The sequence below is a fragment of the Macrosteles quadrilineatus genome, unplaced genomic scaffold, assembly GCF_028750875.1.
Source record: "Macrosteles quadrilineatus isolate MER2022 unplaced genomic scaffold, UCM_ALF_1.0 Scaffold_17__1_contigs__length_3442018, whole genome shotgun sequence".
NCBI classification, from domain to species: Eukaryota; Metazoa; Arthropoda; class Insecta; order Hemiptera; family Cicadellidae; genus Macrosteles; species Macrosteles quadrilineatus.
The window spans coordinates 381452-407541 of NW_026542610.1; the positions used below are offsets into that span (position 1 = coordinate 381452).

At 38.0% G+C, this 26090-nt stretch overlaps 1 protein-coding gene across 1 annotated transcript in view; it reads right to left on the reverse strand.

Annotated features, from left to right (window-relative positions):
• Positions 1 to 22027, reverse strand: part of LOC129005205 (uncharacterized) — a 37597-nt gene extending 15570 nt beyond the window's left edge. Inside the window, exons 1-14 of the mRNA XM_054434037.1 lie at positions 21895 to 22027; positions 20306 to 20406; positions 19225 to 19377; positions 17865 to 17983; positions 15344 to 17154; positions 12985 to 13133; positions 11493 to 11652; positions 9844 to 9940; positions 9166 to 9341; positions 8519 to 8739; positions 6501 to 6634; positions 5699 to 5871; positions 2576 to 2716; positions 302 to 484 (exon numbers count right to left, since the gene is read on the reverse strand). Coding sequence (XP_054290012.1) covers positions 302 to 484; positions 2576 to 2716; positions 5699 to 5871; positions 6501 to 6634; positions 8519 to 8739; positions 9166 to 9341; positions 9844 to 9940; positions 11493 to 11652; positions 12985 to 13133; positions 15344 to 17154; positions 17865 to 17983; positions 19225 to 19377; positions 20306 to 20403 — 3615 coding nt within the window. The 5' untranslated portion in view covers positions 20404 to 20406; positions 21895 to 22027. The remainder of the gene's footprint in view (positions 1 to 301; positions 485 to 2575; positions 2717 to 5698; positions 5872 to 6500; positions 6635 to 8518; positions 8740 to 9165; positions 9342 to 9843; positions 9941 to 11492; positions 11653 to 12984; positions 13134 to 15343; positions 17155 to 17864; positions 17984 to 19224; positions 19378 to 20305; positions 20407 to 21894) is intronic.
• Positions 22028 to 26090: the final 4063 nt, after the last annotated feature.

Here is a 26090-nt window from a genome sequence, read left to right on the forward strand (position 1 = left end):
GTTTTGTAAATTGGCATGTAAAACCAAGTAAAAATGAATCTAAACTGTGTTTAAAATGTTTTATTACTACCTAAACTTTTTGAAGCTTACTATACGTTCAAAGCTTACTCTACGGTTAGTTGGTTAGGTTAGCATTATCCTTGATTTTGATTTTCAACGAGAGTCCACTGTATTACCTATGGGTTTTGAATTTCAAGTTCCAATTTTTTTCTGAAAATAATATAAATTACAGATTTGAGACTTGGCTTTGACACATCACTAGGAACATTTCTACCTCGGTTTCAATAGTCAATAAACTTACCTGGTTGTCTAAGAGGTGTTTTGGGTAATCAGTAAATATCTGGTACATATTTCCACTGAGCAGAGGCTTGTAGGATGTCAATTGGTGTTTAGGATGTTTATCAGCTCTAGTGTCAGTCCACAGCTGATAACATTTGGAGATCAGCTGATTCATATTAATCATCACTTCTGTGTGGTAAAAGTGCTGCAATACAAAAACAAATCTGTAGAACAGTAAATACCCCTATTTAAAAACTTTGAGCTACCCCCTACCCCGCTACCCTTAATGGCAAAATTTTTGAAATTGACCATAATTATTGTAGGCCTACATATCCAAACAAGTTGGGCCGATTTCAAGTATCTAAAATAGTTAAAAAGTTAAAGGGGGTGCAAGTATTTTCAGCCATTTTCATGGTTATTTGGATTTGAAACGTTTAGGGCGCCATTTTGTTATTAGTGGGTCGATTTTGGTTTTCTTTATGTCAGTTGTTATGTTTCGTCAAGACCTGTAAAACGATACCAAACTCAACTATACTTGTCGTTTGAAAACTTTGAGCTACCCCCTACCCCTGCTATGCCTAAGGGCGAAATTTTCAAAATTGACCATAATTATTGTAGCCCCTCATATCTAAGAGGGGTAGCGGATTTTTATCCCCCTGGAATTTTACCCCCTGGGCAAACGTGACGTCACAAACCAGGGGGTAAAATTCTGGCCACGAACTTTTGAGTTTCGCGACATCAGCTTGATGGATTAAACGCGGAATTAAAGATATAATTTCATGGTTGTGAATTTAATCAGAACACATCAAATTATAAACATCTAGGATTTACGGCCCGGATTTTTACCCCTAAGAATTTTACCCCCCGGATTTTTACCCCCGGAATTTTACCCCCTGGCCAGATATATAAATTAGTGAGAATGATTACTTATCTCCATTCAGTTTTAATTTAATAGTAAACATTTTATTATTAAGTAGCCTATCTTAATTTATTTTACACATAAACTAATCGAACAGGTTTTTAATTTTAATTTTGAGATTTGTGTATCAGGATTCGATCTTTGAAGCCAACTGTTGTTAATATGATCAAAATAAAACAGTGAATTCTGTTTACTTAGTTGAGATCACAAAATAAATAAATAAAGATAGGCTACTAAATAATGAAATGTTTACAATTAATTAAAAACAGAAATAAGAAAATCAATTGTTCAATTTCTAAAATCGGCTAGGGGGTAAAATTCCGGGGGGTAAAAATCCGGGGGTGAAATTCCGGGGGGGTAAAAATCCGGGGGTAAAATTCCGGGGGTAAAAATCCGGCCCGTACATCTTCAGTTGTCTAAACGCTAGTTATATGGACAGGGGGTAAAATTCCGGTTTTTATCGCTAATCTAATTAATCACGCTCTGACTATTTTCATTAGACTTCCAAATCCGCGGAGGTAAAATTCCGGCCGCGAACAAACTTTTGGCCACTCAGGTTACTACGTCATAGTGCCGTCAGCTTTGCCCAGGGGGCAAAATTCCAGGGGGATAAAATTCCGGCGACCCATCTAAGAAGGTTGCCGCAAACAGATTTCAAATATCTCAAATGGTTGAAAAGTTAAGGGGGGGGGGGGTTTAAGTTACTTTTCAGCCACCCTGTATAGTGTAAAGATAAACTGAAACTGTATTTTTTGAATTCATACTATTGGCAACACTGACTCAACAACTCACTGGCCACCATTTTAAACATGTAGAAAACACTCTCTTCCTTAGTTGAAAATGCTGTCCGTGACAGTAAAATATTCTAATGTTTTGTTTATATAGTGTCAAGTTTTGTGTTTCCTGTGCCAGTTTAGATTCTATCCCATTCAGGTAAGCCTGCTAATACACAAAACTACAAGGGGGGGGGGGGGGGGTTAATTATTATCTTCTCAAAAAATACTAAATATATATATGAATCTGAACGGATGGTGTTTTTGGCCTCTGGGGACCTCAAAACAAAAAAGTAAATCGGTCCCGGGTCTAGGTCTTACCATGAGACCTACGGTAATAGCTTATTCTCTATATGGGAAATTCGCTAAAATAAACATGCATGGTTATTTCTGTAATTAGATACAGCCACAAACAAAAAAACCCTATCAAAATCTAAAAAATTATTGCAATGGTGAAATCAAGTACAAGAATAAAAACTGAACGATTTCTTATTAATCATTTGCAATTTTACTTACCTACCACCTATGCCATACTAATCTCATCACTGACAATGATTTACTTGGCTTATCAAATTGATCTAACCCACACTATATCAAGGCTAACCTCAAAGTCTTCAATGTCGTGTAGGTTCATAAGGGATGATCGGCAAGTAATGTTGAAAGCCACAACAAAGAAGAGTAAGAGAGCTGGATGATTTGAAAGCACATGATCCCATAACTGTTGCCACTCTTTCCAACCTAAAACCTACAAAAACAAAATTAATTTAGCAGCCTCAGAAATTGTTACCTTTCAAAGATTAGACTCTTCCCGCCCATGCAATTAACTCTCTTTAATTTTGTATAAATTACCAAATTAGAAGGGGGCACGACTGAGCATATTTGAACCCAAATAAGAATGAAGGATAAATGTTCAATGGAGTGATATCACCTTTATAGCATTTTCCTTGCCAAGATCATTAATTTGTTTCTTTAGCCATTACTATTGAAAAGCCCAATGATTACAGCACTGGTGGTCAACAACTTCTCCTAGGTTGTGACGCCAACGCACAACATGCCAACGGATAGGGTAACACTAACCTAGGGGGTGTGTTGCTAGCCTAGTGGTTAGCGTCTCGGACTTCGGTGCGGGAGGAACGGGTTCAATCCCCGGCACATCCACAAAACTTTAATGGGTTTGGACCGCTTTCCCTTAAAAGTGTTTGACTTCATAACAAAAATGCCACTGGCGTAGATACAAGCAAAAAAAAAAAAAAAAACAAAAACAAAAAAAAACACTGACACTAATACAAAAGGTGAGTCTTTTCTCCAATATCTTATCACAAACAACCTGTTCTAACATAACCAGCGAGGTTTTTTAAATAAAACCAGACGGGAGGTCATTTCCATTATTGTGGGTTCAGAACATATCCATAGTCATAGACTGGTTTGTAAGTCAGTAGGTCTCGTTATCTGACCACAGATTCATCTGCTCTAATATGCTTAGTGAGAATGCCACTCCCTCCTTCCGAAATCCCAGTAGAACTGGTCACAGAACAACTCTGAGCTGCAGTTACAGCTGGGATCTGTGTGTGGAAGGGTCAGCTGCTTTGCAGTCATTGACCAAATCGCAACCAATTTGATTAGATATGATCACTTGCATCGATGACAACTATCCCCTGGAACAGAGAAAACACAGTTCCAACACAAGATGGTGGACTGCGGATTTGAGTTGCATGAGGGCAAGCATTAGGAAGCCGTTGGAGCCATTTTGGGAGCCTCACATAATACTGCCTGGCAATTAAACAAGCCAAACAGAACTCATGGAGACAGTTTACACAGGAGGTAAACAGACTCAGCGCTGCAGCCTGCCTTCAGCAGGTTCTGGCGTCCAAACCTATTGGCCTCTTGGGATCTCTTAAGCTATCAGAAGGGCAATACCCTACCGGGGTTTGTGGAAATCTCCAAATTCTCCTTGATACCAGGCTGTATATTTGAGAGTGACTACACAGGCGTGTATGGTTAAAGCGATAGAAGTTCTTGGCTGAGAACTGGTCATGAAAGCTGGAACATACCCTGGAGGGTTGTCACTCTCCCCAAAGTAAAATGGGCAATCAACAAGGCATCACTCAAAAGTTCATCAACACTGTAATACATTTTGTTTACAAAAAATGAGGCAAGGCTGGTTTAAAAGAAGTTTTGTTAATTAAATCTTGCAATTAAAGGTTGCAATTTATTAAAAATTGTCTTTCCCATATATTTTGGTCTTTTTCCTATTAATTTTAATCGGTGAATCTCACCCTTACTGTGGAACATTGTGGTGGACAGTCTTCTATGTGAACTCATCATCAAGGGCATCATTGTCCAGGGCTACTCATATTGCTAAGTCTACATGAGGAAAATTCACCAACATTGTAGCTGATGTAATGAATGTCAACCTACAACATGTCAAAGAATGGTGTCTCAGAAAAGAACTCAACATAAATCCCTCCAAGACGGTCTCATTCACCAGGAAAAAGAGCTTAACTTCTCTTTAGATGTTGAAAATTGGCACTACCTACTCAGCTGGGAGTGTCGAATACAGTCAAATATTTAGGACTTGACTCCAAGCTGAGACGAAAATCTACCTGAACAATGTACTACACAAGGCCAAACAGGCGCTCATGATGTCCAGGAGATTTGCAGAGACCACTAATCAAACCCCACATAGCACTAGATGAGGCTGTGGTAAGGCCTCGAATGACCTATGGTTTCTCTCGATTGAAAAAAATGAACCAGGTAACTCTCATAGCCAAATTATAAAGTTCGCAAAGGCTTTGTACGCTTCAAGCAACTGGTGCCTTCAGGAGTGAGCAACTCTAGAAGTCGGTTGTCGTGCAAGGCAGGTTATCGCAACTCTCAAGGCAGGTTATCGTGCTCTAAACCTGTAGAGGGAAGGCTTGTCTAGGGCAGGCCACTGAAGCTAATCTCAGTTTTTTTTTTTAACCAAGCGTCCTCATCACTCGCTAAAGTTGGGCAGAAGGTAGGTAAAGTTACTTGCTCTTTATCACTGGGCATGGTCATTTTAGAAAACACCTTCACAATGTGGGAATCATCAATGACATTCGACTTTGGAACCAGTTTGATGAAACTTCAAAGCATATAATTCAGGATTGCCACAGACTTGGGGCTAGGAGAAGAGCCTTGTTTGGTCTAAAGCAGCCACATGATGAACCAGACACTAACATGGGCTAAAGCCATGGACACATGGACACAGGTATAGGCTTGCCTAGTTTGTGACAAGTGGGACACGCACAATAAGCTTCGATTGACGTGCTGGGACACTAAGTCCGTCCCTCATACAATACAATAATAAATAATAATAATAAAAATCTTTATTTGTCATAATAATACATTAGATCATCGACAAAGTCAAAATCATGATCATACATCAATCGTCAAACAAAACAAAATCAAAAACACTTTCAATATTTTGAAAAAACAATAGCGCTTAATAACTTAAATAAAAATATGTACATATGACTAAACAAGCAAAAATATATGTTGTTGTATATTCCAATACAAGGACACCTAAGTCTAGTTTCAAACCATGAAAGAGTATTTTAATTTCTTAGGATATGTTACTGTCAGGAGAGCTAACTATAACCACTCAGCTAACCAGCTAAGCTATATACCTTATGTGTTTACTTCATTTACTAAAACACTGCATAGCATTTAATTATTTCATGGCTAACATTCCAATAACACTTGCCTCATAAAACGCAGTCTCCAACAATGACCAGACGTACAGGTCAGCTGTTACATGGCACCTGTTGAAGTGAGCCATCAGTTGGTTGTCAGCTGATGCCAATAGAGCCTTCACAGTGTCCAGCAGATGGAGTGGGGGGTATGGCACAAACTGGAACCACCCTTGGCACCAGTTTACTATTTCAAACAAAATATTAAGACTTGGTAAATTATGCAGATTGGAAAATGTAAAAATATTGCATGCAAAGAAAGTCTGAATATTAGTGGCCCTTTTCTTAATACCAATTTGGATATGTTTAACTAAATCGCAGGGTCAAGAGTTTAAGGTGAATATTGTGTAAGATAAAACTAGACTACACTTTTGATTCAAAATAAAAAAATTAAAAAAAAACAATTTTAAAACTATTTAAAAATATTGCAGGCAAACTGTTATTGTATTTGTATTGTTTTTGTGACTGTGCTCATTAGCATAAAATGTATTTCTTTAATACCTCAACCTTTTGACTTTTGTATTAAAAAGTAAAGTTTTCGCATCCAAACAAAGCAATTTCTAACAAAGTTAGAAGTAACTTTTTCTTTATTTCTGCAATAAAAAAGTATTATTATGGACAAAAATAATTAAATATAGACTGTCAGCCGTGCTGCAGATACCATGGTTACCATAGGTTCTGGCGCACACCACTAGGAGCACCATAACTACATGGCGCTCCCAACGGTGTGCGCCAGATCTATGGTAACTGCAGCATGTCTATATTTAATTCTTTTTGTCTATGGTATTATGTATAGTGAATAACAGAATACATTACCTATTACCGAAGCAACGGTCTCAAAACAAGCAAACTGATCATGTCTGATGAGTTTTACAAAAGGCAGAACAAATATAGGCAGATGCTTGACTTGTAGAAATATTGGCGACCAGTAGGCCAGGCATGACAGAAGTCTGCAACCAGAGAAATTAGGTTTTATTGTTTGATCTGTAATAAGCACCTAGAGGCCTAGAACAAGATAAACCCCAACCGATAAATTAGTATCAGCACTGGCCATTTGTAACACAATGTAGGTTTTCATCTCAGTTTAGTGGTGATATCTAGAGAGCAAAACTAAATAAATTCTCAGGTGGTGGTTGTCATAGATTAATTATTAAATAGTTGCACTGAATTCATGAAAGGTTGTGTATTTCTATTTAAACAAAAACTCAATCAAAATATAAAACAATAACACAAAACATATGTTGAACAATTACCATATGTTAATAACATATTAACTACTACTGTCATCCCTCTTTCACAAGTAAAAAATATTTGGTTTCCCTCTAATCCTTTCCCCTCGTCACAGGAGCTGAGTCATTGTTTTGTAATTCTGACCTGGACGATTGACCTATATTCACATCATGGGAGATTCTGAATGACTTGTCTCTTCTTAGGAACCATGAGTTTCTTCGGTATTCTCGTTCATCACCAGTCTGGATTTTGTACAATCGTGGTTCAGGACCAACTTGAACAATCTTTGCTCTCAGCCAACACTTTGGTTTGAATCTGAAAAGCACTGGTTCATCGAGTTTAAACTGAACAGGCTCTGTGTTCCTCATATCACCGCACAGCTTCTCTCGTATTTTAATTTTTTCTAGCTGTTTTGAAACATTGCTGGTTGGTCGTAGATGGCAGTAGAGTCTTTGTCCTCTTACTCATCAGCCGCTGAACTGGGGAACCTAGGTTACCTCTTGGTGTGTTACGGTGATGAAGAAGTGCAAGATAAATATCGGACTGTTCTTCTTGAAACTTGACAATTAAGTTTTCCCTTCTTGGAAATACCTCTCCATTAGACGTTGGATCTTGGAAAATGAGGAGATGAATATGTTATTAACATATTAACTACTACTTTCAGTGGTAAGAAGCTGAGAAGTGGTAGAGACAGCTAAGGTTCAAGTCTGTGCTGTTTACATCAACAACGTTGCGAATAAAACTAGCCAACCGAGCGTAAAGTAGTTGAAATCATAACCTCACTCACAAGGAAATATACCAGAGTTGTCCGTAAATTTAAGGTCTCCAACAAGTTTATGTCGTCGTTACAATGAAAACAGGCCGACACAGAAAACAGACGTGGTTATGAAATCTGACAACAGAGCTGTATTCTTTACTTCAGCTACTACGGTTCCCACCTCTAAGTCTTGTTGTAACATATAATGACGGAAGGGAAAATTTTCCTGCCAAATATAGGTTGCACTCTGCAGATAGATGTTATCTATTTACTGTTGACTGATGTTTACAGAAAAAAGGTGTGTAGACAAATTAGACATACAAAATGTGTTTTAATGACGTACAGAAGGCCAAACAGTAAAACAAATTGAGGAAAGTTGGCTTGCAAATCAGTATGTTTAAGACTGCCAGGGGTTACTATGGTTCATGGGACATCCACTCAGCATTCCCCTTGAAAAAACGTCGTCACTGCTTTAAATAGCTTAAGAACAACTGTAGCAGGCCTCGTCTGAACTTCCTCCACTCCTTACTAAGTACACACATGTTTTAGGCCCAAACAGTTTTCTCCACACATATTCTTGGAGGGCAATGGACTTTAGAGATTGTCACAATTAAAGCTTGTGGGAGACCTTAATTTACAGACATGCTTGTACTTGTTCTTAACGAGATTTAGAATTACAAAATATTTAAACCCACTTTTAATAACTTTCTGTACATTTATAATACTTTGAAACAACTCCTAGTAAGAAAAATCCCAAGATTCTTTTCACCAGTTGTCACCTTCAATTAGAAGAACCAATTCTGAAAATGTGGTTGGAGGAAAGAATGTAACACTAAATATTAATTACCTTTTAACACTGCTGGAAAGGGATCTGTCACTCAATGGGAAAACTTTGTCTAATGTAGCGAATGCTGGATGTATTCCCTTGTTTATCAAAGTTACATAGGCACTTTGGTTTTCTGGAAGTTCCAAAATAGTTTTCCAGATTAATTTCCTGTAGGCTTCTGGATATTCTCCAAATTCTTTCAGTATGGGTCGCAACTGACTTAGGTCTACCAACTTGTTAATCTGGAAATGTTATTTCAACTTCAATCACACTATTATTTATGAAATTATGGTAAGCTGTAATTATTCACTGAGACCATCACGGCATTTACTTAGTTTCATTTAAAACATAAATACACTAAATACATTCAATAACACTCAATAGTAGAGTTGGTGGCCCAGTCAGTAGCGTCACGGACTTCGAGCCCAAGGCAGCGATGTCGTGGGTGTTCGGATCCTAGTCACTGCTACTACTTTTTATCAGTACGGTTCACCCTCGTACTGTACTGGGTCACTCCTTGCTTTGCTGGGTACGTTCCACGCACAGATTCATAGCCTATGCGGACGAGCAAAGGCAAGGTTAAAAGAAGTTGCCAACCTCTTTAAAAATAAATAAATACTAGATTGATTTTCAGAAAGGGAAATGGGTTAAGGACTCGTTATACCAACCTGTTCATGATGCTGCTGTTTAGTTCTAGTCTTGGCCACTGAGTCAGTCTGAGCTTCTGATACTAACAGCTGATGTTTCCCACCAAAAATCAACTGACTACTGCTGAATATATCTACTTCACCTGTCTGCATCAGTAACACAACATACTTCCCGCTGAGGCTTGCCTCGAGCCGGTCTAGAAAAATAAGTTAATGTCATTCCAAAAATCTTTTTAAAGTTATACTTCTTTCAGCTTAAAACTGAATAAATGTTGATTTTTAAAAGTATATTAAAGTAATAAATAGTCCCAATAACTCTAGTATGCTAAATCTCATATCTCATATCAGCTACAAGATGGGTAGTTTTTGATCACAACTTTTTAAAATATTATCTGAACAGGAGTCTAAACAAACTATGAAAGTAAGATTTATCTCCAATTCAAGCTATATTATCAAGTTGATAAGAACAACTAGTGTGCTACTCTGAAATGTGAAGGCAAATATAAAATCCAAAGATCACAATAAATCCCATGTAGCAACCACAAAGTCACATCAGCATATTTAAAACACTTCTCCATCAACAACTCATAATGTCTTGAAACTTGTTAAATTTTCAATGGTCATAGCTCAAAAAAGCTTCTGCAGTAAGATAATCTAAGTATATCTTCCAATGAATAAGAACAAAACCATACAACTTACTGACACACCCTTCAACTTGTTCAACACTCCTCAGCAAAATTGAACTTTCTGTGTCCACAAACAAAGCAACACAGTTGGTAGTGAGGACTGCAAGTATCTGAAATCATTGCTGTTAGTGATCATGTCTGAAAGGGTTGCTAAAAGATAGAATCTTTTATTTCTCGAGTTTACAAGCTACAAGCCGGATTTTTTACACGCAGCTAGTAAAATAGCTCAGTGTGAACGACGTACTCACTCAAAAGCTGCTTGTAAAAAAGCTCTGGAAAAAGTTGACGCTGTCGCTACTTTACAAGCCAACTCGCCAGCTTTTGAGCGTGTGGCGTGTAAAGTAGCCCAGTGTGAACACAGTTGCTTGTGCTTGTGCGCTTGTTACTCAAAGATGTTGTAGGATTTGGTTCAAGCCAACTACTGAGCGAGTGGAAAAAGCATCGTGTGAACGACTACAAGCGCACTTGCCGACTCGCCGGCGTCTTTCTACACGTCTGCGAGTTGGCAAGTGAACAAGCTCCGTGTGAACAAATACAAGCACACTTGCCAACTCGCCGGCTTCTTACACGCTGGCGAGTAGCTTGTAAACTCGCACCGTGTGAACGAGGCTTACCACACAGTAAAAAAATTACAAAATTACATTATTTTTGTAGGCGATAATAACGTCTACACGTCCGCGGGAGATGTTCGTGATTTGACCGCGATCATGCATGACGATGATGACGTTTCCGTGGCCGCAGGAAATGTTCGTGATTTTGCCGCGATCGCGCATGACGACGATGACGCTTCCGTGACCGCGGGAGATGTTCTTGATTTTGCCGCGATCACGCATGACGACGATGACGTTTCCGTGACCGCGGTCGTAGACAATGATGTTTATACAGCCGCGGGAGATGATAAAATCTTTGCCGCGACTGCGGAAGACAACGATTATGTCTACATGACCGCGGGAGATGTTCATGATTTTGCCGCGATCGCGCAAGTCGATGATGACGTTTCCGTGACTCCGATTTATAAATCGGAAATAACAGTATCACGCAAGACAACGATGACGTTTCCGTGACCGCGGGAGTAGACAATGATGTGCCGGATTAGAGAGGGTCTACTGTACTACTATAACCCAGAATGCCAACCGCATGGTAAAAAGAGTTAAGTACTTTGAGAGAGCTTTGCCTGCCAATTTGTAGGCAAAGCTCTCTAAAAGTACTTAACGCTTTTTACTATGCGGTTGGCATTCTGGGTTATAGTAGTATGTTTTCTGTGGTCGGAGTAAAATATCTTTATCCCTGTAGATGGAAGCTATGTGCAGGTGCAGATATGTTGCATGACTCAGAGATTGTCCTGACTATTGAGCCTACCTTTGTGACTACCTTTACAAGATGCCTTCTGTCTGGGATGAGGTTATCCAGCCTACGACATGTCATGGTGGGAGGCTTTTTTTCCAAAAACCTTGGAATTGTGTAAGAAAGGTTTCTCTTATTTTGCCATAGTTAGTTAACATTATTCTAGTCTAGCAGTTTTTTAAGCATTGCATTAATCTCTGTCTAGTTAAAACTACAAAACAGATTTATTGGACAGTCTATTTCAGACCTATCTAACATGTTTTCCAATTGGAATGGAAGGGATCAAATGTTTTAATATGAGTTTTTTTTTACATTTACCTTGTTTGCACCTCCGTCAAACAATTGTGGAACGAACTCTAAATGTTTGACTGCCTTGAAGTTGTCAGGAAGGGTGATAAGTTTTTGTAAGGTCCAGTTATCCACCACAAACACAGCTAGGGCTGCAGACTGTCCTGCCAAAACCATCCCTCTACCATTCCTGTCGACAAATGAACAACCAAGCAGCTAACATCAGAAATACCAGGAGGAATCAACGGTGCCGCCGGTTTTCTATTACGTGCTAACTCCAGTTGTAAGGATATCATCTAACTGTCCAGTCATAAATTAAAAACCTCTTTGTTTTAAGGTTTGTTTTAACTGCATGAAACACGTTTTTAGGCCAGTAATAAATTATTTAAAAAAATGTAAGGAAATCCTCAAAGCCGTTTTCAATATCTTTGTGCAAGCATGCATACATTCAAGCAAACACTGCTCATATAAGAGTGTAGGATAGATAGCTGTAACAAGATAAAAAACATGTGCAAGGATATTGTTGTGTATATGATCTAATACACATGTTGTCTAAAGCTAAAGATTTTCCAACAAGTAGGAAGGTGAGGAGGAATATTTACTTTTGAAATATCAATTGGATTGTGCACTCTTTAAATCATATGCCCAATTAAAAAACATAGTTTTGCTTTGCAAAATTAAGTTACATCAGAAGCCTTGCTAAAATGTAACTTGGAAGTCACAGGATTCAAAATAACCTCTATTTTATTTGTTTGATTTTTAACACGGTTTTAGTGCATTAAATATCAAAACACACCATGTTCTTTAAAATTTTGTTGATTTCAATTTGAGGCCTCAATAATAGCATTGCAGATTAGCGTCAAACAAGTTTACCTATTTCACTGTTTCAATTTAAAATTGATTAAACATTTTGAAAAATGAGTTGTATTTATTTTTAGAACATTGAACGACAGAATGCAATAAGAAACAGTTGCACAAACAGCCAGCTCAAGAAACTTTTGCACAATGGTTGTATTTTTTAAATCTTTAAAATTGATTCTACATGATTGCCTCCTGAAATTTTTATATCAGAATAATGTAGACTACTGAACTTTCTGTCTCCACAGTTCAAACATTTGTCTTATATGACTAAGTGCATTTTATAGCCATCGGATGACGGATAGACACATTTTGTATCCTGACCCAATGACAGATCTACAAGCTCTGATGAAACGTACATCATACATGTCATCTACAATTAATGTTTGAACTGTTGAGATGAAAAGGTTAGGTTGGGTTTGCTTGCATTATTCTTAACATTTAATTGTGACTGCACAGTGCCCCCATTAGGCTAACACCACTCCGAGTTGTAAGAATTTGATAGGTAATTGTGTGAAGTCTGAATCGCTGCTTCAATCTCAACTGAAGCGGGGTAACACATTGAAAAAAAAAACCTTTACGGTAAATAAGACTCCATTTAATAAAGGTAATATCAGACAGTAAACAGTTTAAAAAGTCGTAATGTACAATAGACACTACAGACCTGGTAAATGCCACAGCTCTGATGTTACGTCCGCCCCAATCCTCGGGGAACATCTGCTTGGTACAGACGAGGCTGTCAAGTCTCCATACATGCACTGAACTGTCATCAAACAGCCCCAGAATGTGGTTGGATACTGGCATGAACCTTACCTGTAACCATCCACAGAATCAAGTTCATTAATCATTAATTAATCAGTTAAAACCATGAGCTTCCGTATTGACCCCAGGGTGTTATCCACCTTCTGAACACTCCTGTAAACATATCAATAACTTATTATTTTGTGTCTCTAGTAATTAAGTTTAACTAAATAAAAGTATCCTCTTTTGATTTTTTCGAAGTTACAGTATTTTTTTTTTTAGCGAATTTCCCTATAGGGAAGTAGCTATTACCGTAGGTGGCACGATAAGACCTAGACCCGGGACCGATTTACTTTTTCATTTTGATGTCCCCAGAGGCCAAAAACACCATTCGTTCAAATTTTTATATATGTATATATATATATAGACTTATATATATATATATATATACGTCCGTGAACACGATAACTTGAGTAATTTTTGTCCGATTTTGATGAAATTTGGTTTAAAAGTGTAAAGCGGGATAAACTTGAATGAGTTCGCGAACCAGCACGATCGGACCATGGGAACGGGGCTTTACGGGGGGTTTTATGGGGTAAAAATTGGTTTTTCTCACTTTTGACCCTCAAAACACAAAATTTCCCGATTTCTCTTTGAACCTTTTTAAAGAGCTTAAAAAAACAAATAATTTAGTATATAAAAGTATTTTTGTTCGATTGTTAGTAATGGAGAAAATTAAAAAAATTGTAAATTTAAAATTCCCATGTTATTCTTATGGAGAATATTGTCAAATGTTGTAGTTTACTTTTTTATGGATATATTTTGATCAAACTTGGCAAATTTATTTATTTTGTACTAAGCTATCAATATTTTACTCAAAAACACACTTTTAGCGAATTTCCCATATAGGGAACAAGCTATTACCATAGTACTCATGGTAAGACCTGGACCCGGGACCGATTTACTTTTTCATTTTGAGGTCCCTAGAGACCAAAAACACCATCCGTTCAAATTCATATATATATATTTATATATGTGTCCGTTAGCGCGATAACTCGAGCAAAAATGATCCGATTTTGATGAAATTTGGTACAAACGTGTAAACCTAAGTTTATTTTAACAAGTTTGCGAATCAGCGTAATCGGACTATGGGAACAGGGGTCTATGGGGGGTTTTATGGGGTAAAAATTGGGTTTTCCAATTTTTGACCCTAAAAACACAAAATTTTGCAATTTCTTTCCTAACCAATTTGTAGAGCTTAAAAAAAACAAATAATTTAGTATATTGAAGCGTTATTATGCGCCTAATGGTTACGGAGAAAATTCCAAAACACTGTAAATTTAAAATTCTTATGTTATTCTTATGGAGAATAAATAAACTGTTGTAGTTTGCTTGTTTATGAACATATTTTGATAAAATTTGGAAAATTCATTCATTTATTACTAAACTACTAAAAACCTTTTTACTCTCCCTGTTGCAGCAAACCTAAGTACTCGTTAAACCAATGCTATTTAAATAGGGAGTGATATTTTTAAGGAGACATTTTAGTGTAAATCCAATCAGGCAAATGGAAATTCGCTTAGTCTGCAGGTTTGCTGCGGCGGGGGTATTTTTTGTTTCTGATGCTCGCAAGAGTTCTTTTTAGTTTTTATTTTAAATGTATATTCTTGTGTTACAAAATTAGTTTTTGCACTGGATGAACTTAATTTTAATAGTGTATAATTAAGGGATGGTAACCTCAACACAGGGTTCCCCCTAAAGAGGTACCTATATTTTCCACAAATGTTTGTAAAGCTTGTCTGTACAATTTGTAAATATGGAAAATAAACAGATTTCTTTCTTTCTTTATTTCTTCCTTTCCTGGGGAGAGACTTGAGTGTGGCTGGTTGTAGGATGACTAGAGTCTGTTTTGTAAATAAAATTTCATTTTCTCCCCCTGGAATTCACATTACAAAGTATTTTTGTGTCGTATTGTAGGAAAACCCTTCAGGGAACCAAAAAGCAAAATGATCATACATATTGACCTAGGCTACATATAATCAAGAAAAGAGGCAATCTTGCATCTAACTAAATATTGATTAATATTAAAAATAAGTAAGCAAATAATTTACAGTTAATTCTTGTTCTTTTAACCACTGATTCACTTAGTACATACCACAAAAAGCCCTATGAGACCCATGTGGAAGGCAAAATCCTTTTAGAAACCATCAGTTTGTCAATCGGCATACCAATTTGCTACACACCCATTTGATAATGCAAGGCTAAGTATTATTGGTGCTCACCAGTTTTATGCAGATGGATGACCTCAGTGTAAGCTGATGTACTAAACAGTTAGTCCTCAGGTCCCATATGATAGCTGATGTAGAACACACAGTGAGACAGTAGGGCTCCAAGTCACAGAATGACACATGCAAGGCAGGCTCTCTGTGACCCACAAGCTCTCCAGTTGTCTCTCCACTCTCTATAACACACACGGTGAGACAGTAGGGCTCCAAGTCACAGAATGACACATGCAAGGCAGGCTCTCTGTAACCCACAAGCTCTCCAATTGTCTCTCCACTCTCTATAACACACACAGTGAGACAGTAGGGCTCCAAGTCACAGAATGACACATGCAAGGCAGGCTCTCTGTGACCCACAAGCTCTCCAGTTGTCTCTCCACTCTCTATAACACACACGGTGAGACAGTAGGGCTCCAAGTCACAGAATGACACATGCAAGGCAGGCTCTCTGTAACCCACAAGCTCTCCAGTTGTCTCTCCACTCTCTATAACACACACAGTGAGACAGTAGGGCTCCAAGTCACAGAATGACACATGCAAGGCAGGCTCTCTGTGACCCACAAGCTCTCCAGTTGTCTCTCCACTCTCTATAACGCACACAATGAGACAGTAGGGCTCCAAGTCACAGAATGACACATGCAAGGCAGGCTCTATGTAACCCACAAGCTCTCCAGTTGTCTCTCCACTCTCTATAACACACACAGTGAGACAGTAGGGCTCCAAGTCACAGAATGACACATGCAAGGCAGGCTCTCTGTGACCCACAAGCTCTCCAGTTGTCTCTCCACTATCTATAACACACACAGTGAGACAGTAGGGCTCCAAGTCACGGAATGACACATGCAAGGCAGGCTCTCTGTGACCCACAAGCTCTCCAGTTGTCTCTCCACTCTCTATAACACACACAGTGAGACAGTAGGGCTCCAAGTCACAGAATGACACATGCAAGACAGGCTCTCTGTGACCCACAAGCTCTCCAGTTGTCTCTCCACTCTCTATAACACACACAGTGAGACAGTAGGGCTCCAAGTCACAGAATGACACATGCAAGGCAGGCTCTCTGTAACCCACAAGCTCTCCAGTTGTCTCTCCACTCTCTATAACACACACAGTGAGACAGTAGGGCTCCAAGTCACAGAATGACACATGCAAGGCAGGCTCTCTGTGACCCACAAGCTCTCCAGTTGTCTCTCCACTCTCTATAACACACACAGTGAGACAGTAGGGCTCCAAGTCACAGAATGACACATGCAAGGCAGGCTCTATGTAACCCACAAGCTCTCCAGTTGTCTCTCCGCTCTCTACAACACACGCAGTGAGACAGTAGGGCTCCAAGTCACAGAATGACACATGCAAGGCAGGCTCTCTGTAACCCACAAGCTCTCCAGTTGTCTCTCCACTCTCTATAACACACACAGTGAGACAGTACGGCTCCAAGTCACAGAATGACACATGCAAGGCAGGCTCTCTGTGACCCACAAGCTCTCCAGTTGTCTCTCCACTCTCTATAACACACACAGTGAGACAGTAGGGCTCCAAGTCACAGAATGACACATGCAAGGCAGGCTCTCTGTGACCCACAAGCTCTCCAGTTGTCTCTCCACTCTCTATAACACACACAGTGAGACAGTAGGGCTCCAAGTCACAGAATGACACATGCAAGGCAGGCTCTCTGTGACCCACAAGCTTTCCAGTTGTCTCTCCACTCTCTATAACACACACAGTGAGACAGTAGGGCTCCAAGTCACAGAATGACACATGCAAGGCAGGCTCTCTGTGACCCACAAGCTCTCCAGTTGTCTCTCCACTCTCTATAACACACACGGTGAGACAGTAGGGCTCCAAGTCACAGAATGACACATGCAAGGCAGGCTCTCTGTGACCCACAAGCTCTCCAGGTGTCTCTCCACTCTCTATAACACACACAGTGAGACAGTACAGCTCCAAGTCACAGAATGACACATGCAAGGCAGGCTCTCTGTGACCCACAAGCTCTCCAGTTGTCGCTCCGCTCTCTACAACACACACGGTGAGACAGTACGGCTCCAAGTCAAGAAAGTCAAGAAATACAGAAAGTCAGAGATATGCAAATTCTTTATCCACACAAGGTTCCTTTATGTCACAAGCTCTCCACTCTCTACAACATATACAGGATCTGTTCTGAATTCTAATCAACAGGTCTTATTTTAAATTAAAAACCAGCATTAAGAATGTCTGATCCCTTAAATACAGGTACCAAATCAAATATTGTATTTAACCATTAAGCCCTAGTTTACAATAGGCCATGTCTAAAGAAAAGTGATTGTCCTTTACCATTAGGGACAATCACTTTTCTTCATTTTCATTGCTTGGTTTCTTCACTGAGTGGCAACGGTTGTCTAGCAAATAACCCTTGATATTTTACGGAAGAATCTTTATCGTAGAATTTTAAATCAAGTAAGGCTACTGTAATGTTAAAAGACCCCTGAACAAAAAATAAACACAATATCAATGTTTTACTAATGTCGGGGACAAAACTTACCAACATTGACAAAAAGCAAAGGACCAGACACACTTCCAACCAGGATCTCTTGTCTCTTTAGGTTGTACTTTGAAAAGACAATGAAGTTACTTGCTGGCAATTTAGGAAGCATCCAAAATCTGTAAAGTAATTTAAATTATCAGAAAACATTAAGTCATGTAAACTGTAAACAAACAGGTGAGAAGATAGGTACAAAATAATTATTTTTCTGCTTAGCTAAGCAGATTTTGACAGGATTGTGGAAAATTCTGATTCGGTACTGAATCCAAAGTCACAAAGTATTGAGAATCAACAATACCTGGAAACTTCTCCCACCAAAAAGTGTTCTTGATCGTTAATCAGAATCGTCTTGTACCTACTTTTAAGGCTCAACCGCAACAATATTAATCCAAGTTTTGGACACAGTAAAATATACAAGTTTAAGATTTTTATGGTTATGCTTGAATAGCAACCTTTTTCTCACATACATATTTAGGCATATTTGTTAATTACTTTTTGTAATTAGTGTGATACGGTATTGACTAAAACAAAGCCTATATTAATATGTACCCCAATTTGATATTATAATATTATAGACACTATACACATTATATCAACTATTATGACTGGGACGGTGGCATCGCCCTGTAATCCAGCTACTAGGAGGTCACGAATTGTGGATATTTATAGGCATGCACTGTGGATGCGATGCTCCCTGTTGTGGATTAACGTCCGCACTAGAGAGTACTAAGACTATCCGCAGTACTATCCTGATACTTAGACCAATTCGTTAATTACAAGGAAAAAGTGTGGTTCGGATTCCACTATAAACTGTAGGTCCATTAGTTGCCATTGGCTGTATGGGCTATTAATAAACAGCTGTGTCTAAGGAACGTATCAACCTTAGTGACTAACAATACTACAAGATCGTGCAACTCATCCTTCCTACATATTTGGGTTAAAATACGCACATAGTGGCGTCCCCATCTTAAATAATTTATATAATATAACTAGCCTATGATTATGAAGGGGGTGCGTTTCTGAAACACAATGTGCTAGGCAAGCCCCCCCCGCCCCCCTCCGAGACTCTATCCTGAAGCTGCTCCTGCACGCGGATGTTGCTTGCCACTAATTGTTTTTGTGTTCACACCGTGTCTAGCTACTAAAACTGGATTAAGTCCCCAAGATTAATCAAATTGCTCAAATATTAACTTTTTTTAATCTTTGGTAAAACTATCCAACATTTTTACTATACAAATCAGCTTCATTCCTTCTTTTTTCCTGTCAAGAGTACTTTTAGCTTTTAACCTATTTTAGCCAAGTAGGATATCAAAAGGCCTAGTAAATTAGCCTATAAACTTAAATTGTTGATAATACTCACTTATTATACAATAAATCTATAATGAAGGTGTTCCCCATAGAGTCAGACACTGCTAGTCGTTCTCCTGCCAAATCAAAGGACGCTGAGGTGAAATGGTGTTTAGAAACTTTTCCTTTCGGCCCAGGCAATGAATGGTGGACATGAAGTACCAATCTACAAGAAACAAATCGTTTTTACTTAATAGCCACATAAATCTTGACAAAAACCAAAATCAGTTGAAGCTTTTGAGTTTTGTGTTAAACAATAGGGTTGCCGGGAATTTTATCCCCCTGGAATTTTACCCCCTGGGCAATTCTGACGTCACTGATTGCTATGACGTAGTAACTTGAGAGCTCTACAGTTTGTTGGCGGACGTAATTTTACCCCCGTGGATTTTGAAGTCTAACTACTAGAGTCTATACTAGGCCTACTATAATTTGTGATTTTTTGTGAATTCGTAATAATTAATTTTTCTTTATTGTTTAGGTGAAGTGGTAGAACATTATGGCTATCGTAGATGTGTAATACCATTAGTTTACCGTCAATTTAAAGAAGCAAATTTGATCAAACTTTGTCCTCACCCCATTGCAAATGCAAAGCTTGAGTATAACTGCAAGAAGCATTTTAAACTTATATGCCAACCCCGTACGAAGGGCGGGTACCCTGCTAGTACTTTATAATACTTTTCGATGAACTTATTAGGCTATTTTGTAATTATGTACGCCTTACATATTTATTAGTTTTTAATTCTGTCTAAGTTATCCACCAAGGGCTGGTCATCGACGTTGAGGGAGGTAGGCTAAATTTGAAAATCTTACAATAAAACTAAAAAATACCCAAATCTGGATGAGTTTCCTCCTATCAACCTATAAATTTTCATTTGATTAGCAGTAGACTACTGGTAAGTACTACCTAACTTCATTAAGTAGGCCTATAACTTAATAGTATTTAAATTTTGACAAATTAGGGCACAAAATATGTATTGATCAACTTTAAAATAAGGGCTTCCACGGTTGTTTCTACAAAAGTCAAGTAAGTTACCGTACCGTAATGAAGCCTATGCAGAGTTTTCAATTCAGATTGAAAATTAAAAAGCTCTTACCCATCTTTACCAACTTTCTTCTTTTCAAATGAAGTCTTTGGAATCTCCTTGTTATTGTCATGGAGAATCAAATTAAGGCTTCCATCTCCATCAGTCATAATCTGAAAAATTAAGGAAGTAAGGCTTTAATCTTTTTGTGTGACTCACTAAGTTATGTATAAAGCCGCGTTAAATCTAAGGCAGTTGGCAGGCAGATTACTTGCCTCAGGTAACTTGAAATACATTAGAAGCAAGTAAGTTAACCTTCTCCCTTAAGCCGCCTTTACACCGGAGTTAATAACACGTGTTTTTAACAAAAAGTTATTAACTTAACAGAATTGCCCAAAAATTTCTCTAAACAAAAGTTAATAACTCATGTTTTTAACAGAAAATTCCTTGTTATCCATCAAGAGTCGGTAAAGATCAAAGGAAATGTGTTATGTATTTAACAAATGTTAGTACCTAACAAAAGTTAATGGTCTCTTTTAGCCCGTTAACTTTTGTTAATAACAGGTCCCTCTCTTCCCCGCAACCCCCGGGTAACAACTATTCAATGGTGGTACCGGTACATGTAATACTAATAATATTTGCATGGCTTTTAGTGGAGGGGATTCTTTGGTGCAGGAAAAGTTATAGCCTACTCACTAAGGGCTAAACAAGCTATTTGTCACTACTGTAGTGTAATTTGAAACAGGGTCTCTAAAATCCTGCGTATTAATTACAAACCTGTTCAGTTTCTTTATTTGTTTGCTCATATATTAACTTAATTTTGCCAAATAAATAGAACACTTTTATGTGACTTGTATGTTTTAAATATGCATTGCCATAACTTCCATAAATTTTGGTTGCAGTAATTTGTCGCTTATTATGTCCATCCTTCACTCATATGTTATTTTCTACACAGTCTACAATCAGTTAAATGGTTTATTTTTTCACCTTGGTTTCTGACCAAGATCAAATTTTTCTTTAACCAAGACCATTATTGATAAAACCTAGTTGTGTAATTCACGTACAACTGGGTCTCTTTATGACTCCCCAAGCTTATGAACCATCCAAAAACTACAGACTTTTCTCGGGATCAAACCGATAACCTCATACTTCTGGTACCACCGTTGAATTCTACAACTGCTGGCTGTGCATGAGCGATGATTCAAGATTGCGGAGTGACTTAAATGGTTTTAACATAAATGTTTTTAACAAAAACTGAAGTACGCCTACAAAATAATTTCTTAATAACTTAGGGACTTTCTTTCTGTTCGGCCTATTAACTTTTTGTCAATGACTGCTGGTTAATAACAAAAGTTAATTAACTTTATGTTATTAACTCTGGTACGCGCCTTTACCTGCCTGCTCCACAGGCCACGTATAAACATGACTGTATTGTATCAGTCATTGATTGTATATTATAATGGGTTAGGCCTACATTATACTAGGTTAGTGTAAATCACAGAGCAAAAACCAGCCTACCATGGAACACTACCAAGTTTTGTTATCATAAATGAGCAAAAGTTGACCTCCCAAATTTAACAAAAAATTTAACCCCATAAATCAGAATCCCAGAAAAGGTTTTAAAAATATAGAGTATTTATTAATTTACTTAAAACACTTACGCAGAAAATTGCTCTTCATATTTTAATAAGTAAAATTCATTCAGGAATTCTCATCTAAAATATTAGTATGACTATGAGTTAGCCATTCACCTTCAAATTTCCTGACAAAATAAATTTAACTCATTGTAAACTACTTAACTCTTCTTCTAAATAGTACTAACTCTACAACGTAAACTTAAACACAACACAAGTAAACATAAAACACAACTAACATAGGTAAACAAACGCTATAATCATTAATCAACAAAACAAAACAGACGCCAGGACTAGAAATTTTGAAAATTGACATACTTTTTTTCCTTCTGCTTATTTGTCTGTTGTCAAGCAAAGCTGCCAACATACAGACAGCAAACAACAAAGCCATCGCGAAGCTCATCGATTTTCAAAATGTTTTAATGTTTCGTAGTTGTAAAGTTAGTTTTAAAAAAAAACTTAATATTAATCATTAACAACTATTAATTAAATACTAAATTACTTGGGTACTTTTCTGTTATACCGACCATACCTTGATTAGGTTAAGTTGTTGGTAAAGCCCCGTTCACACGGGGCGAGTTTACAAGCTACACGCCGGCTTTTTTACACGCAGCTAGTAAAATAGCTCAGTGTGAACGACGTACTCGCTCAAAAGCTGCTTGTAAAAAAGCTCTGGAAAAAGTTGACGCTGCCGCTACTTTACACGCCAACTCGCCAGCTTTTGAGCGAGTAGGCGTGTAAAGTAGCCCAGTGTGAACACAGTTGCTTGTGCTTGTGCGCTTGTTACTCAAAGATGTTGGAGGATTCGGTTCAAGCCAGCTACTGAGCGAGTGGAAAAAGCATCGTGTGAACGACTACAAGCGCACTCGCCGACTCGCCGGCGTCTTTCCACACGTCTGCGAGTTGGCGAGTGGACAAGCTCCGTGTGAACGAATACAAGCACACTCGCCAACTCGCCGGCTTCTTACACGCTGGCGAGTAGCTTGTAAACTCGCACCGTGTGAACGAGGCTTAAGTGTACAATCATAGACATGTTTTATCTATGGTAAGCCCCGTTCACACGGGGCGAGTTTACAAGTTACACGCCGGCTTTTTTACACGCAGCTAGAAAAATAGCTCAGTGTGAACGACGTATTCGCTCAAAAGCTGCTTGTAAAAAAGCTCTGGAAAAAGTTTACGCTGCTGCTACTTTACACGCCAAATCGCTAGCTTTTGAGCGAGTAGGAGTGTAAAGTAGCCCAGTGTGAACACAGTTGCTTGTGCTTGTGCGCGTGTTATTCAAAGATGTTGAAGGATTCGGTTTTAAAGCTACTGAGCGAGTGGAAAAAGCATCGTGTGAACGACTACAAGCGCACTCGCCGACTCGCCGGCGTCTTACTACACGTCAGCGAGTTGGCGAGTGGACAAGCTCCGTGTGAACGAATACAAGCACACTCGCCAACTTGCCAGCTTCTTACACGCCGGCGAGTAGCGTGTAAACTCGCCCCGTGTGAACGAGGCTGTACAATGCAGTTTTCTGTTGAAATGCATTGTGTATCCCCTGAACTGTAAATTAGACTATCATAACAACTGTACATACCTTTACGTCCACAGTCACGGCCACCTTTAACTCCAGGGACCCATTTCATGATAAGCTACAAGTTACAAGTTAACAACTTGTTTCTTGTAATTTCCATTAGATTTGCATTGGGCGATCAGCTGATTTACTAATAATATTAGTTTGTACTTTATTATGAAATGGGCCCCAGGCCGCGGCCTGGTAGAATTGGCAACGTTGCAAGTGGTGTTGTCTAGCGCTAGCCGTCTGATAAGATTACATGGCAGACAGATGACACCAGGGGCCCATTTCATAATAAAGTACAAACTAATATTATTAGCAAATCAGCTGATCGTCCAATGCAAATCTAATGGAAATTAGAAGTTACAAACTTGTAACTTGTAGTTTATTATGAAATGGGCCCAAGCTCATTAATTCGTGTATTATTCATTTAAATTCACGAACATATGGTAAAATCTGGACCCAGGACCGATTTAAGTTTTCATTTTGAGGTCCCCAGAGGCCTAAAACACCATCCGTTCAAATTTATATATATATATATATATATATATATATTTAAATATATATATATAGTTATATAGGCTATGTGTCCGTTAGCACGATAACTCAAACAAAAATCATCCGATTTTGATGAAATTTGGTATAAACGTTTAAACCTGCATTTATTCGAACGAGTTCGCGAACCAGCATGATGGGTCGCCGGAATTTTACCCCCCTGGAATTTTACCCCCTGGGCAAAGCTGACGTCACTATGACGTAGTAACCTGAGTGGCCAAAAGTTTGTTCGCGGCCGGAATTTTACCCCCGCGGATTTCGAAGTCTAATGAAAATAGTCAGAGCGTGATTAATTCAATTAGCGATAAAAACCGGAATTTTACCCCCTGTCCATATAGCTAGTGTTTAGACAACTGAAATGTACGGGCCGGATTTTTACCCCCCGGAATTTTACCCCCGGAATTTTACCCCCGGATTTTTACCCCCCGGAATTTTACCCCCTGGCCGATTTTAGAAATTGAATGATTGGTTTTCTTATTTCTGTTTTTAATTAATTATAAACATTTCATTATTTAGTGGCCTATCTTTATTTATTTATTTTGTAATCTCATTCAGTTGATTGTATATACGTCATATTAACCAAAAGTTGGCTTCAAAGATCGAATCCTAATACTTGAATCTCAAAATTAAAATTAAAAACATATTCGATTAGTTAATGTCACAAATAAATTAAGATAGGCTACTTAATAATAAAATGTTTACTATTAAATTACAACAGAGTGAAGATAATTAATCATTCTCACTAATTTTTATATCTAGCCAGGGGGTAAAATTCTGGGGGTAAAATTCCGGGGGTAAAATTCCGGGGGATAAAATTCCGGGGGTAAAATTCCGGGGGGTAAAAATCCGGGCCGTACACTCTAGGTTTTTATAATTTGATGTGTTCTGATTAAATTCACAACCGTGAAAATATATGTTTAATTCTGCGTTTAATCCATCGAGCTGATGTCGCGAAACTCAAAAGTTCGCGGCCGGAATTTTACCCCCTGGTTTGTGATGTCATGTTTGCCCAGGGGGTAAAATTCCAGGGGGATAAAAATCCGCTACCCCAGCATGATCGGACCATGGGAACGGGGTAAAATGGGGTTTTCCCCTTTTTGACCCTAAAAACATAGAATTTGGGAATTCATTTCCCAACCATTTTGTAGAGCTTAAAAAAGAAATAATTTAGTATATTGAAGCATTGTTGTATGCCTAATGGTTACGGAGAAGATTAAAAAAATGCAAATTTAAAATTCCCATGTTATTCTTATGGAGAAAATAAAAAATGTTATAGTTTACTTGTTTATGGATATATGTTGATCAAATTCTTTGGCAAATTTAATTTTATTTCATTCTATACTATTGACGTTTGGTCAAAAAACACTGTTTACCTTCCCTGTGGCAGCAAACCTAAGTACTTGTTAAATCTAATGCTATTTAAATTGGGAATAAATATGTCTTATTTATGGAAATATGTAATCAGAAAATCTTAATATGTAATCAGACAAGTTGAAATTTGCTTAGTCTGCAGGTTTGCTGCGACGGGGGGTATTTTTAAAAATTGAAGGCATTCCTTGGACATAACACAGAAATAATAAAGGCACCAGAATGGAGCCTTGAGGAACTCGGGCAAAAATGATCCAATTTTAATGAAATTTGGTATAAAATAATAAACGTGTAAACTTACATTTCATTTATTCAAACGAGTATTGGGTATAAATGGGGAGGGGTTTTCCCTTTTTTGACCCTAAAAACATAAAATTTTTTAATTTCTTTCTAAACCATTTTGTAGAGCTTAAAAAAATAAATTAATTAGTATATTGATGCGCTGTTGTATGTCTAACGGTTACAAAGAAAATTAAAAAAAGTGTAAATTAAAAAAATACCCATGCTATTTGTTTGGAGAAAAAGAAAACTGTTCTAGTTTACTTGTTTATGGATATATGTTGATAACATTTGGCAAATTTATTTATTTCATCCTATGCTATTTACGTTTGGTCAAAAGTCACTTTTTACCTTCCCCGTAGCAGCAAACCTACCTAAGCACACGTTAAATCTAATATCATTTAAATTCTGAATAAATATGACTTATTTATGGAAATACTAGCAGAGTACCCGTCCTTTGTAC